General features: G+C 44.5%; 1 protein-coding gene and 1 long non-coding RNA gene across 3 annotated transcripts in view; one reads left to right on the top strand and one right to left on the bottom strand.

The window, feature by feature from the left end:
* TRAF5 (TNF receptor associated factor 5) overlaps nt 1-12310 on the top strand; it is a 70791-nt gene that overhangs the window by 31267 nt on the left and 27214 nt on the right. Inside the window, exons 2-7 of one of the 2 annotated variants that reach the window (XM_019635544.1) lie at nt 3972-4190; nt 5188-5245; nt 7418-7519; nt 9682-9846; nt 10481-10558; nt 10880-10954. In XM_019635544.1, coding sequence (XP_019491089.1) covers nt 3973-4190; nt 5188-5245; nt 7418-7519; nt 9682-9846; nt 10481-10558; nt 10880-10954 — 696 coding nt within the window. In that variant the 5' untranslated portion in view covers nt 3972. The remainder of the gene's footprint in view (nt 1-3971; nt 4191-5187; nt 5246-7417; nt 7520-9681; nt 9847-10480; nt 10559-10879; nt 10955-12310) is intronic. The other variant, XR_002123134.1, reaches the window with a different exon arrangement.
* Nucleotides 1130-12310, bottom strand: part of LOC109379159 (uncharacterized) — a 29217-nt gene continuing 18036 nt past the window's right edge. The window contains exon 4 of the long non-coding RNA XR_002123137.1: nt 1130-2088. This is a non-coding gene — a long non-coding RNA (uncharacterized LOC109379159). The remainder of the gene's footprint in view (nt 2089-12310) is intronic.

Below are 12310 nucleotides of genomic sequence, written 5' to 3'. Positions count from 1 at the left end.
TGGTATCATACCGAATAGTTTCACTGCCCTAAAAATCCTCCATGATTCACCTATTCATCTCTCCCTTCCTCTGTCCTAATCCCTGGCAACCACTGAGTTTTTTACTGCCTCCATAGTTTTGCCTTTTCCAGAATGTCATATAGTTGGAATCATACAGTATGTAGCCTTTTCAGATTGGCTTCTTTCTCTTAGTAATATACATGTAAGGTTCCTTCATGTCTTTTCATGGCTTGATAGCTCATTTCTTTTTAGCACGGAATAATATGCTATTGGCTGGATGTACTGTAGTTTAACCATTCACCTACTGGAAGACATCTCGATGGCTTCTAAGTTTTGGCAATTACGAATAAATTGCCATGAAAATATCCATGTGCAGGGTTTTATGTGGACATAAGTTTCCAGCTGTTCTGGTAAATGCCAAGGAGTGCGATTGCTGGATCAGATGGTAAGAGCATGTTTCGTTTTGTAAGAGACTGCCAAACTGTCTTCCAAAGTGTTACATTCCTACCAGCGTGTATAAGAGTACCCGTTGCTCCACATCCTCACCAGCATTTGGTGTTGTCAGTCAGTGTTCTGGATTTTGGCCGTTCAAATAGGTGTGTTGTGGCATCTCACTGTTGTTTTAATTTGCATTTCCCTGATGACATATGATGTGGAGCATATTTTCATGTGCTTGTTTGCCATCTGTATATCTTCTTTGGTGAGGTATATTTTGGATAACAGTCCTTTATCAGATGTTCTCCCTGTCTGTGGCATGTCTTCTCATTCTCTTAGCAGTATCTTTCACAGACCAGAAATTGTTAATTTTAGTGAAGTCCAGCTTATCAATTCTTTCTTGCATGGATTGTGCCTTTGGTGTTATGTCTAAAAAGCCATTGCCAAACTCAAGGTAATCTAGATTTTCTTCTGTGTTATTTTCTAGGAGTTTAGTAGTTTTGCATTTTACATTTAGGTCTATGATCCATTTTGAGTTAATTTGTGTGAAGGGTGTAAAGTCTGTGTCTAGATTCATTTTTTTGCATGTGGATTCACAGTTGCTCCAGCACCATTTGTGAAAAGGCTATCTTTGCTCCATTGCCTTTGCTCCTTTGTCAAAGATCCTTTATGTGGGTCTATTTCTGGGCTCTCTATTCTGTTCCATTGATCTACTTGTCTCCTCTTTCACCAATACCACACTGTCTTGATTATTATAGCTTTATAGTAGGTCTTGAAGTCGGGTAGTGTCAGTCTTCCAATTTTGTTCTACTCCTTCAATAGCGTGTTGGCTATTCTGGGTCTTTGGGTCCTCGATTTTTGAGAGTCTAAAGGGAGGTCCTGAGACCAAAAAGTTTAGAACTGCTATTGAAGGGAAAGATGGACACACAAATGAGTGCATTAAATCCTTGTCCTGGGAAAGAGAATAGCAGAGGAGCAGAGAGTAATCTGAATTGAGTTTTGTGCATCCTACTGTTCTCGGGGCTGAACCAGCCTGTTGCTTTGGGGTACATTCCTGATTCCAAAGTCAGATGCCATGTGATGCAGACATGAGCCTGGTCTCAGAAGAGAATCCTAGAGAGGCATAGGATGTGGATTGTCAGCCTCCTTGAGACTGGAAAACACAGGGCAGATAAGGGCGGTTTGGAATTGGTCTTCTACTTCTCTAAGAAAAAGGTGTCTTGCTTCTTAGGGTTGTGCATGTAACTCAAGTGCCGTGCCTTTTTGTCTTCATAACAAAAGCTTGTCAGCTCGCAAGAGTAAACCAAGTTAAAAGGGGAACACTCACCTCTGTACTGCTCACCTACCACCCTTGAAGTTCTGCAGGAAACACATGCAGAGAAGGAAAGGTGGGGCTTTGGTCTCAAACCCCAAGACCAAAAAAGAGTCCCCTGGTCTTCTGGTTGCCTCCAGAGAGAAAGATTTATTTGCTGAAAGAGGCCATTTCCTTTCTCTGTCCCCTTCACGCAGGCTACACCCCAGACTCAGACACTCCGGCAGGGAGAGAGCTGGCCGCTGACTTGAAGAAAGCTGAGGGTTGAATGGGGCCGCCTACAGGGTCAGGCTGCACAGCTGCTCCCAGGCCCACTTGACCTCATCAGCTGCAGGAGAATCCTGAGGGAATTCCAAGAGCAAGTCAAGCAATCCAGCCCGAGGCCAAGCCTTCCTGCACCCGGCCAAGTGGAAGCACATCACCCCCAGGGACCACCCCAGATGGCCTCCCATCCATGAGCCTTTTGCCAGACACATCCCCAGGCGCCACTCCTGGCATTGTGCCAAAAGGAACAGAACTCCTGCTGGGGAGGCAGGCCTGTTGTGAACCCAGGAACCCCCGGTGGGTTCAGAGGGTCCCTAAAGGTCCAGACATGTATGCTATTTTACAGGGAGAAGGTCTGGAGTTTTCCTCAGATTTTCAAAGGCAGGGGGGAGAGGTCCTCGCTCCAAAAAGGTTTAGAATCCCTATGTGAGAAGCCAACATTACTTACAGCTGCTCTATTTGAGCGTTTTTCAAAAAGTCCATTTAATAATGTCAGCTACACAAACAGCTCAGTTGGTCTCCATGCCTGGCTCAGTGCTGAGGGCTGGAGATGCAACAGTGAGCAAGACCAGATACGAGCTGTGTGTCATGAAGGGACACAGATATAAATCAAATAATTACAGAAAAACATGTCCGATTTCAAACCAAGTATTGCTCTAAAGGAAAGGAACCTGGTTCTATGATGGATATAACGATGGACGTTTAGTTTTTGTTTTTCTGTATTTATTTTTGAATAGGTAATGCATTCATGTTCAAAAATTCAAAAGGATTATACAGTGAAACTCCCTACCCGCCCCCTCTCCCCCACCATCCCCAGCCACTCCCTGGAGCCTATGCATGTTCTCCAGGCTGGGGAGTGGGCCTCCTGCTGTTAGACCTGGGAGAGATGGGCAAGCTTATCTGAGGGCTTGAAGCTTGAAATGAAATGGGAAGCATTGACTGAGGGTTAACTAAGTGAAGGGGACTGGAAGGGGGTAAGGGAAGCACTCTAGACAGGCAACAGCTTATGCAAAGGCCCTGTAGCAGGAGACAGCATGATGTATTAGAAGACCTAAAAGAAAGCCTGTGTGGCTGGAATGCAGAAAGCAAGGGGGAAGGGGAGAGGTCCAGGATGCTGCTGGGTGGGGAGGATGCTGTTTTGTAGTCTGCTCAGCCTTATGGACTTTTCCCTACAAGCCCTGGGAAACCACTGAATGATGAGGGGAGGTAACCGTCAATTATACTTACATTTAAATATCACCCTGGTATTGTGTAGAGAATGGATTGGAGGGAAAAGCATTTAATGGTCTCTTATTTAATTCAGGTAAGAAATGATGTGTGTGATTGGAGGTGCTTTATATACAGCAAGGTCCTCAAATAACTTTCATTCATGGTCATTTTGTTATAATGTTGATGAGATGCTATAGGAACTTAGTTCTTGTTTTTATCAATCAGCCTATGGTAAAATTGGTTTTGTCATACATCATTTCGCTGCAGTTTCAAGAACACTTAACAGTATTAAGTGAGGACTTACTGTATACTGCAAAAAATGTATTGGTGTGCAAGGTTCTTGCTTCTGAAAAACGTTAACAAAACATTTGTTTCAATTCCCTTAACTGAACGGAAGGAAAGCCATTAACAAGAGTTTGCTTAGAATGTAGTTTAACACCTGGCTATATTGTGTCCAAGCATGTGGCCAAACTGACAGGATAATTTAACATCCTGGAACAAAGTTGATGGACAAATGGCTGAGGTCTCCTAGAATCTTGCTGGAAGTCATCTGATCCAGCCTCCCTCCGCCTGAACACCCCAGAAGTCTCCTCGCTGCAGAAGCCGTCCAGTGGCCCGAGAATGTTACTGTTGTTATAGGGTCCTATCAGAGTGACCACGTGGTTGATGTCTGATAATTCACAAACCCAATGGCTGTAGCTGTTTTGGTACGTGTACTTAATTTTCCTTCTGTTCTCTTCACTTCCCCCAGAATGGCATATTCTGAGGAGCAAGGAGGCATTCCCTGTGGTTTCATCCGCCAGAATTCCGGCAACTCCGTTTCCTTGGACTTCGAGCCCAACACAGAGTACCGGTTTGTGGAGCAATTGGAAGAGCGCTACAAATGTGCCTCCTGCCACTCAGTGCTTCACAACCCCCACCAGACAGGCTGTGGCCACCGCTTCTGCCAGCACTGTATCCTGTCCCTGAGGTGAGTGGGCCGGGCCTGCAGCTCCAGCCACAGCAGACCAGCAGCAGCTGGGGGTGTCCTGGGATCTAAATGTCACCTGTGGCTACTCAACTGTAATTGCGGTTTTGGAAGTGCTGTGGTTGGCCACAGAACCACGAATATGAAGAGGGGCTCTCCTAGGGCCCTTCTGTGACAGCCTAAGGAGTAATCTTCATTTTTTTGCCACTCACACGCTGATGTTCACCTTCTCTTAAAATTCAGAACACACCTGTTTTGCATGCGAGGGCAAACCTAGAAGCATAATCCATGTTGGGAAGGACCCATATGTCCCAGGGGGTCTTTGCTTTAGTCGCCCTGATCTTGCCTTGCCTTAAGGCAGAGGTGGTGTCACATTGAGAAGGGACTTCGCTGCCATGGATGCTGTCCCCTCCCGGGCAGCTACAAAACCTGGGTCATGCTATGCTGAGGAAGGAAAGCCAGCGTTTGGGGCTTATATAGGGGCAGTAAGGAAGTTGTACCCTGCCACACTTGGAAAGGGGATTTTGATGACACATTCTCATTCTTTCATGGGTTCGTCCATGCAGCACCTGTGTGTTCCTTCTAAACTAAGCTCTAGTGTCCAGAAGGGAAGAGCTAGAGGTCCGGTGTGGAACAGGACCCAGTCTCTGTGTTTCTAGAATATTCCAGTCCGGTGAGGGAGACAGGTTGGGGTACAGTGTGATAAGCAAAAGACTGCCGTGGGAGCACTGGCAGAGGCCATCTCTGTCTGGGGGACTCACTGTTTGACTTGCATCCTTGGGGATGAATGGGGATTTTTCAGGCAACCGGAGAGGTGCTGAAATTGGGAAGCAGGGGTGGGGCCCTCCTGGGAGGAGGGAACAGTATGAACAAAGACAGGGCCTGGCCTGCTCAGGGGGAACTTCAGTGGGCCGAGCATGGCTGAAGTGCTGCGGCTGCTCTTGGAAGAGCTGTTGAGGTCAAGTCTTAATTCTGGCTCTGTTTTCGTTTTTCCCTCCAGAGAATTAAATGCAGTGCCACTCTGTCCTGTAGATAAGGAGGTTATCAGATCTCAGGAGGTAAGAAAATCACTGTTTTGGCTTAGCAGCTCTCTAGGGGATGGAGAATCTAGTGTCCCGATTGGACATTGAGGTGGGAGCAAAGAGTGGGAGGGAGAGGAGCCTTCCGTAGGATCTGTATTCCTCTGCGGAGGGGTCAAGTCAGACCCCACACCTACCACTGTTTGAGAGTCTTGTTCGGGTCTCTACTGACACTTATCCCCATCCCCCCTAAGTTTCTTCCGCTTCCTCCTTACCCTCTTCTTATACTAGCTCCAGTTACATTGAGTGGCTTGGAGAAATGAAACATCCTGTTTCCTGGAATTCACTTTTTCATCTGATTAATCTCTAAAACTTCCTTTTATTATTATTGTGTCTAATAATAGCCTTATTGAGAGATAATTCATATGCCATAGAGTTTACCTTGAAAGTCTACATGTTTCTTGAGTACACACCTAGGAGTGGAATTCCTGGGTCATATGGTAACTCTATGTTTAACATTCTGAGGACTTGCCAGACTGTTTTGCAAAGTGGCTGCACCGTTTTTACATTCCTACCAGCAGTGTATGAGAGTTCTAATTTCTCCAGATGCTTGCCAAAATTTGTTATGGATCTTTTCGATTATAGCCTTCCCAGTGGGTATTAAGAGGTAACATGTGGTTTTGATTCGCATTTCTCTAATGATTAGTGGTACTGAGCGTCTTTTCATGTGCTTGGCCATTTGTAATATCTTCTTTGTAAAAATGCCAATTGAAGTCGCTTGCCTATTTTTAAGTGGATTATTTGTCTTTTATTGTTGAGTTCTAAGAGTTCTTTACGTATTCTGGATACCAGTCACTTATCAGATATGTGATTCACAAATATTTCTCCCATTCTGTAGGTTGTCTTTTCACTTTCTTGATGGTGTCCTTTGAAGCACAAACATTTTTCATTTTGATGAAGACTTATTTGTCTTTTATTTGTTTGGTTGCTTGTTCTAAGAAACCCTTACCTAATCCACGGTCATGAAGATTTTTCTCCCTTAAAACTTCCTTTTCTGGCCAGCTGAGTGGCTCAGTTGGTTAAGAGCTCGCTCAAGAGTTTGAGCTCTGAGCAACAGCGGTTCGATGCCCGGCCCGAGCTGAGCTGCCGCTGAGCTGCCAACAGGTGGCAGGATGGCTCAGCTAAAAACAAAAACAAAAACAAAACAAAACAAAAACCAAAAACTTCCTTTTAAGCTAGTTTTCTTCCTTTAAAATTTCCATAAAGGACATTCAAGCATCACCTCCTCCAGGAAGCTCCCTGAGCACCAGATGCTCCTTTTCGCTGCTCCTATGATGCGTATTGTCAATGCCTAGCAGAGGACAGTGCTGTCCTTGTGTCTGCCTCACCCTAGGCCAGGGATTAGCATACTACAGGATGGGATTTGTTGGGACGAATCCAGCCTGCCACCTGTTTTTGTATGACCTGTGAGCTAAGAATGGTTTTTATATTTTTAAATCATTGAAAAAAAATCAAAAGAAGGGTGCACAGGAACTCTGTACTATTTTTGCGGCTTGCTGTGAGCCTTAAACTATTTCAAAAATTTGAAAAATCAAAATAAGAATAATGTTTCGTGACATGTGACCATGATATGACATTCACATTTCAGTTCCACAAATAATGTTTTACTGGAACACAGCCATGCCCATTCATTCAAGTATTGTGTACGGCAGAGCTGAATCATTGCAGCAGAGACCATTGCAATGTGACCTGCAAAGACAAAACTATTTACTATCTGACCCTTGATGAAGAAGGTTTGCCAACTCCTAGCATGTGCTGAAATAGCAAGCCAGCACGGCTTCAGTGACACTACCTGATGACTAATACAAACCTTTCTGCTGGGACAGGAAGCTGAAAGTATCACCCTCAGCCATAGCCCCGCCTTCTGACCTTTGAGCATGTGGGGTCAAGCATACCATGAAATTCTCCTAGCTGCAGCATACTGTGCTGGGCATTGAATTACCTGGCTTGTATGTTTGGTGACCTGTCAGAAGTATGTATCTGACACAGCTTTTTCTTTTATGGTGATGAAGCTGATATTTCTATTCCAACCACAGTCTGGAAGTTTCCACCCAGCTTTTGAGGTGCACCTGAAGACCAAATTAATAATAACTTCATTCACGTTGCTCTGAAGCTTTGGAGTGTGAGAGACCTATCATGTTTATCTTTTAGGTGTTTAAAGACAATTGCTGCAAAAGGGAAGTCCTCAATTTATATGTATTTTGCAAAAATGCTCCTGGATGTAATGTCAAGATTATTCTGGGACGATACCAGGTTGGTATTACTCATGAACAATATTTGTCCTTGCCATGTTTCCAGTGACATGTATTGAACAGCTTTTTGTGACAGTTTCTGAGCTAAGCATTGTGGGGTGGGGGGTTCATTGGGTTGCCCTCAGAGAATTCCTGGCTGGTAATTTTACTAGCATAGCATGCCAAGGGCTAAGTAAGACGTGAGTGAAAAGGTTCGTTGTGTCTGGAACACATGGAGGACATGCTATATGTGCCACACTTTACATGATGGGTTAAGGACATTGATCCAAAAGTGATAATGTGAAGCACGCTGGGCAAAAGGAACACTCAAGCAAGGACACGTCATTTCGGGGGAACTGTGAAGGATTTGGGGTCCCTAGGGTGGGAGCCAGGGTGTGACTGCCCAAAAGCATTTGCAGCTGCTGGTATGGGTGTTTCCCAGCACCTGTGGGCCTTGGGCACCTAGTGTTTATGATCTAAGGCACATAACAGATCATAACAGAGATAGGATGGAGCTTAAAGGTGAAGCATTGGTACGAGATGCAAACAAATAAGGTGCAGGGGAAGTGGAAGGGAGTTGACTTCCTCTTAAATAAAACTGTCCTATCTAGCTCTTCCCCCCAGCTGGGGAAGCTTGATAAATTCTAAGCTGGATATGTGGCTGTGTCATGGCAGGCCCATGTCAGGTTTGATCACACTGTGAATGAGTAAGACTCAGGCATCTGAAGCTTCCCTGGAATTGCTTGGCGGCTGCTGAGATTTTCCCCTCTCACCCACACATTTTGGAACATATTTCAGGTGATTCAGTCTTTTCTCCATCACTCCTCCAAACCTCCCAGGCACTGAACTTATAAATGTGTAAATGATTTCCTTCTTAATCCAGGGAGTCCTTTGGAGGTTCACTGAGCAATTTGTGTGTGTGTGTGTGTGTGTGTGTGTGTGTGTGTGTGTGTGTGTGTGTGTGTGGTGTGTTTCCCTGCATTTCCTCTTCTCCCCACCCAGCATGCTGAGGTGTAGGACCTCCCAGATAGCAGAGTCCTGATAAATGCTGACTGTGCTGGTGAGAGTTGAGAGGTAACAGCAAAGAATTTTTGGATAAGATGTGGATTTCAATTGTCCTCACCATGTGTTTCTTACTAGCAGAGGCACGGGAAAATAGCTATCATGTTTATTTATCTCCTGTAGAAAAACTGTTTGCTTTTTTTTTTTCCTTCAGAGAGGAGTCAGCAAACTGTTGCTATCAAGAGCCAGATAGTAAATATTTTAGGCTTTGCAGGCCATACAGTCACTGTCACAGCTACTCAACTTCCCCATTGTAGAGGGAAGGCTGTATTGATGGATATTGACTAGATAGGCGTGTGGCTATATTGACTAAAACCAGTAGCAGGCCACGTTTGTCAACTGTGTTTTAAAGGCTTTTACAGGGAGACAAGCTCAGTAGGATTTTGAGAACTTATCAGCATCACAGTAATTTGCAGTAATCCAAACATGTTTATTAAGCTGTGCCTGCTTTTAGATGTCTCCAATGTGAAGACCACTGGAATGAACACTGTCCATGTCATTATTCTCTAATATTCTGGTTAAAAACGTGTCCTGACTTTACAAGACTGGTCATTCCCAGCTTCTCTTGGGCCTGTGATCCTATATTTTCCCTACCTCCTTTGCTTGGCCACTTCTGGGACCCCTTTTCTTCCTTGAACCCCTTCCCTTCCTTCCCTTACTTAGGATAGGCCCTTGTCTTCTTCCCTCTTCCCCCTCTGTCTGGCTTTTACCACCTGCTGTGCAGAGATTAGTACGTGGTCCTGGGGATGGGGGTGGAGAGTTCACAAAAGAAATAACAAATATCCTTGAAGAACTGGTAAATTCATTGGCAAGCCTAAGGAAAATATTCAAGAGCTACCGTGAGAACATGAGCACGTTCCTAGACAGTCTGAAAGAAACTCGGCATACTTCCTTCTTCACCCATTCTCCCCTGTCATCCTAGCTCCCACCAAGCAAGGCTGGGTCCAGGGTCCAAGCAGCTCTCTCCATGCCCTCTCCTCAGCAGGGGCAGGGGCGGCCCCCACTGAAAGCCTGCAGGCAGAGGCTGCCCTCACAGCCCTCCCTCCCTTACGATGCCTTCCAGCTGCCTCCCTTCCCGCTGACCTGGTCAACACCCCCTTGGCCTGTTGTCATCTGTTGCAGGACCACCTTCAGCAGTGCTCATTTCAAGCCGTGCAGTGTACTAATGAGAACTGTCGGGAACTAGTCCTTCGGAAAGATCTGAAAGAGCATTTGAGTGCAGACTGCCAGTTTCGAGAAGAAAAATGCCTTTATTGCAAAAAGGATGTGGTAGTAATCAATCTACAGGTAAAAAGAGAAAACGAATCGCCTTTATGGGGCTAAATTCTGCCTGAGGGGTCACAGTGACTCAGATGGGGTACCAGAGCCACATTTTTGGATTTATTATTGTACAGAAATAGGCCTAAGAAATAACTTGATCTGAGAGTTCTGTAACAAACTAAAAACCCCTTTTTGTTGGTAGGACTCTATTTGTTCATCAGTGGCAAAAATATTGTTCGAGCACCTGCTGAGTGTGAGTGTGCAAGGAGTCCTGCTAGTGCTGAGTCATATATTGGTGACAATACTGTCTGTCTCCAGGATGCTGTGATCTAAATGAAGAGGGAGGGTGTGGGCATCAAAAGAGAGCGTGGGGTATCTTTTACATGTGCCAAAGGAGCGATACTGATGACTCCCACAGCCTGCCCCTCTGTGAGTCCTGTGCCATCTGACCTTTTAGAATAATTGGAAAACTGAGTTGAATTCTTTTATACCAAGAAAGTAGCCATCTAAAAATCCTTTCTGGAACTGGGCCATGCCTTCCTATAGAGGGTAGGCTGCATCATAGAGATCCCCAAAGAGATATGTGTGTAAATACCGAGGCCATAAAAGGGAACCTCGAAAGCAAGGGGGGCTTTGTTTCAACATACTTTCTCTGTTTCAGAATCATGAGAAAAACTTGTGTCCCAAGTACCCAGTATCTTGTCCCAACAAGTGTATGCAGATTATCCCAAGAACTGAAGTAAGTGTAAATAATGCTCTCAGTAGATTTTATGTAAGATAAAGTTTTAGTCTTTGTGATGATTTGGTAAAATTGCATAGGCAGCGGTCCAAGGCTTACATGACACCCATGGTAGCCATGTCCCTGTCTTCCCTTCCCTTTTCCCTGAGGATTCTGTCTTTACCTGAGCACTCTCTCTGCCAGGCCTTAGCACGGCTTTTTCCTTCTTCTGTTCCCGCCCTTCTTCCCGAGCCACCCTGGGCTCCCTGCTTGCTGAAGTTATACCAGGCACCTGGAGAATCGGTGATGAATTTCTATAGCATGAGGCTGTCCATTTCGTAGGTGGATGAACACCTTGCTGTGTGCCCTGAAGCGGAACAAGACTGTCCTTTTAAGCACTATGGCTGCACTACAAAGGTATGGAGTGCCTTTTTGTTTCTGCCTCTGCATTCTACTGTATAAGTCATTGGGCGGGGTCCTTGTACTCTTTGATTCCATCCAGGATGCAAAAGGACATTCACTTATGAGAACTTTAAGACCGGCAATTGTGGGGGTGACCGATTAGCTCAGTTGGTTAGAGTGTGGAACTGATAACACCAAAGCTGCCAGTTCGATCCCCGCATGGGCCACTGTAAAATGTGCCCTCCCTAAAAGGGTCAACTATTCCATTCTAGCATGAAAGCAATGTGTAACCAATGACCATGGCTGTTGTCCAATAAAATTTTTTTAAAAAGTCAAATCAGCTGAGGTAATAACAAAGAGGTGAGTATTTGAAAAGGATAAATAAAGAATTTACATACAAAAAAAAAAAAAAGACTGGCAATTGTGTTCATCAGGGTTCTCCAGAGAAACAGAACCAATAGGAGACAGAACATATATAAATATGAATATGAAAAATATAAATATAAATAAATATAAATACTGGGGGTACTAAGAGAATGTATACACATCACTTGTATTTATGTTTTGTTATTGGTATATATTATTACAATTTTAATACAGTTTTTTCCTTTCTTAAAATGTGTATACATTTTTTTGGGCACCCTCTGTATAAATATAATTATAAATATAAATTATATATATAAATATAAATAATATAGAGAGGGAGAGAGAGATTTTAAGGAATTTGCTTAAGTGCTGGTGGGGCTGGCAAGTCTGAAATTTGCAGGGCAAGCGGGAAGTCTGGGTGCTCGGGCTACAGCTCAACTGTTACAGCCTTGAGAAGTGCTTCTTCTTCAGGAAACCTCAGTCTTTGCTCTTAAGGCCTTCAGCTGGTTGGATGAGCCCCACCCCCCACCCCACCCCGCATTATGGAGGCTACCCTGTTTTACTAAGGTCAACTGATTTAAATGTTAATCACATCTACAAAATACCTTCATAGCAACATCTAGACCAGTTTTGGCCAAACAACCCGGCGCCATAGCCTAGCCAAGTTAATACATAAAATTAACGATCACAGTGATAATTTCTGCCGCTGCCAGGTTTGGGGAACTTCTAGAGTCACTCTTCCAGTGATGACAAATCTTGGTCTCATGGTACCCCCTGTCTATCCCCAAGGATTTTGAAATAAATTGACTTAAAATCATGTTTTAAAATATATTTTGTTATCTGTTAAATACCTTTAAAAGTATTATTCAAAATATTATGTAACAGGGCCGGCCGAGTGGCGCATTGGTTAAGAGCTGGCTTAGGACGCCAGAGGGCCCCGGTTCGGATCCCACATATGAGGGCCAGTGACACTGCCCTCTACAGCTAAGATGCTGAACAACAGCT

The sequence above is a fragment of the Hipposideros armiger genome, unplaced genomic scaffold (assembly GCF_001890085.2).
Source record: "Hipposideros armiger isolate ML-2016 unplaced genomic scaffold, ASM189008v1 scaffold_22, whole genome shotgun sequence".
Taxonomy (NCBI): Eukaryota; Metazoa; Chordata; class Mammalia; order Chiroptera; family Hipposideridae; genus Hipposideros; species Hipposideros armiger.
The sequence above is the reverse complement of the archived record's forward strand: the minus strand, read 5'-3'. Positions and strand labels throughout refer to the sequence as shown.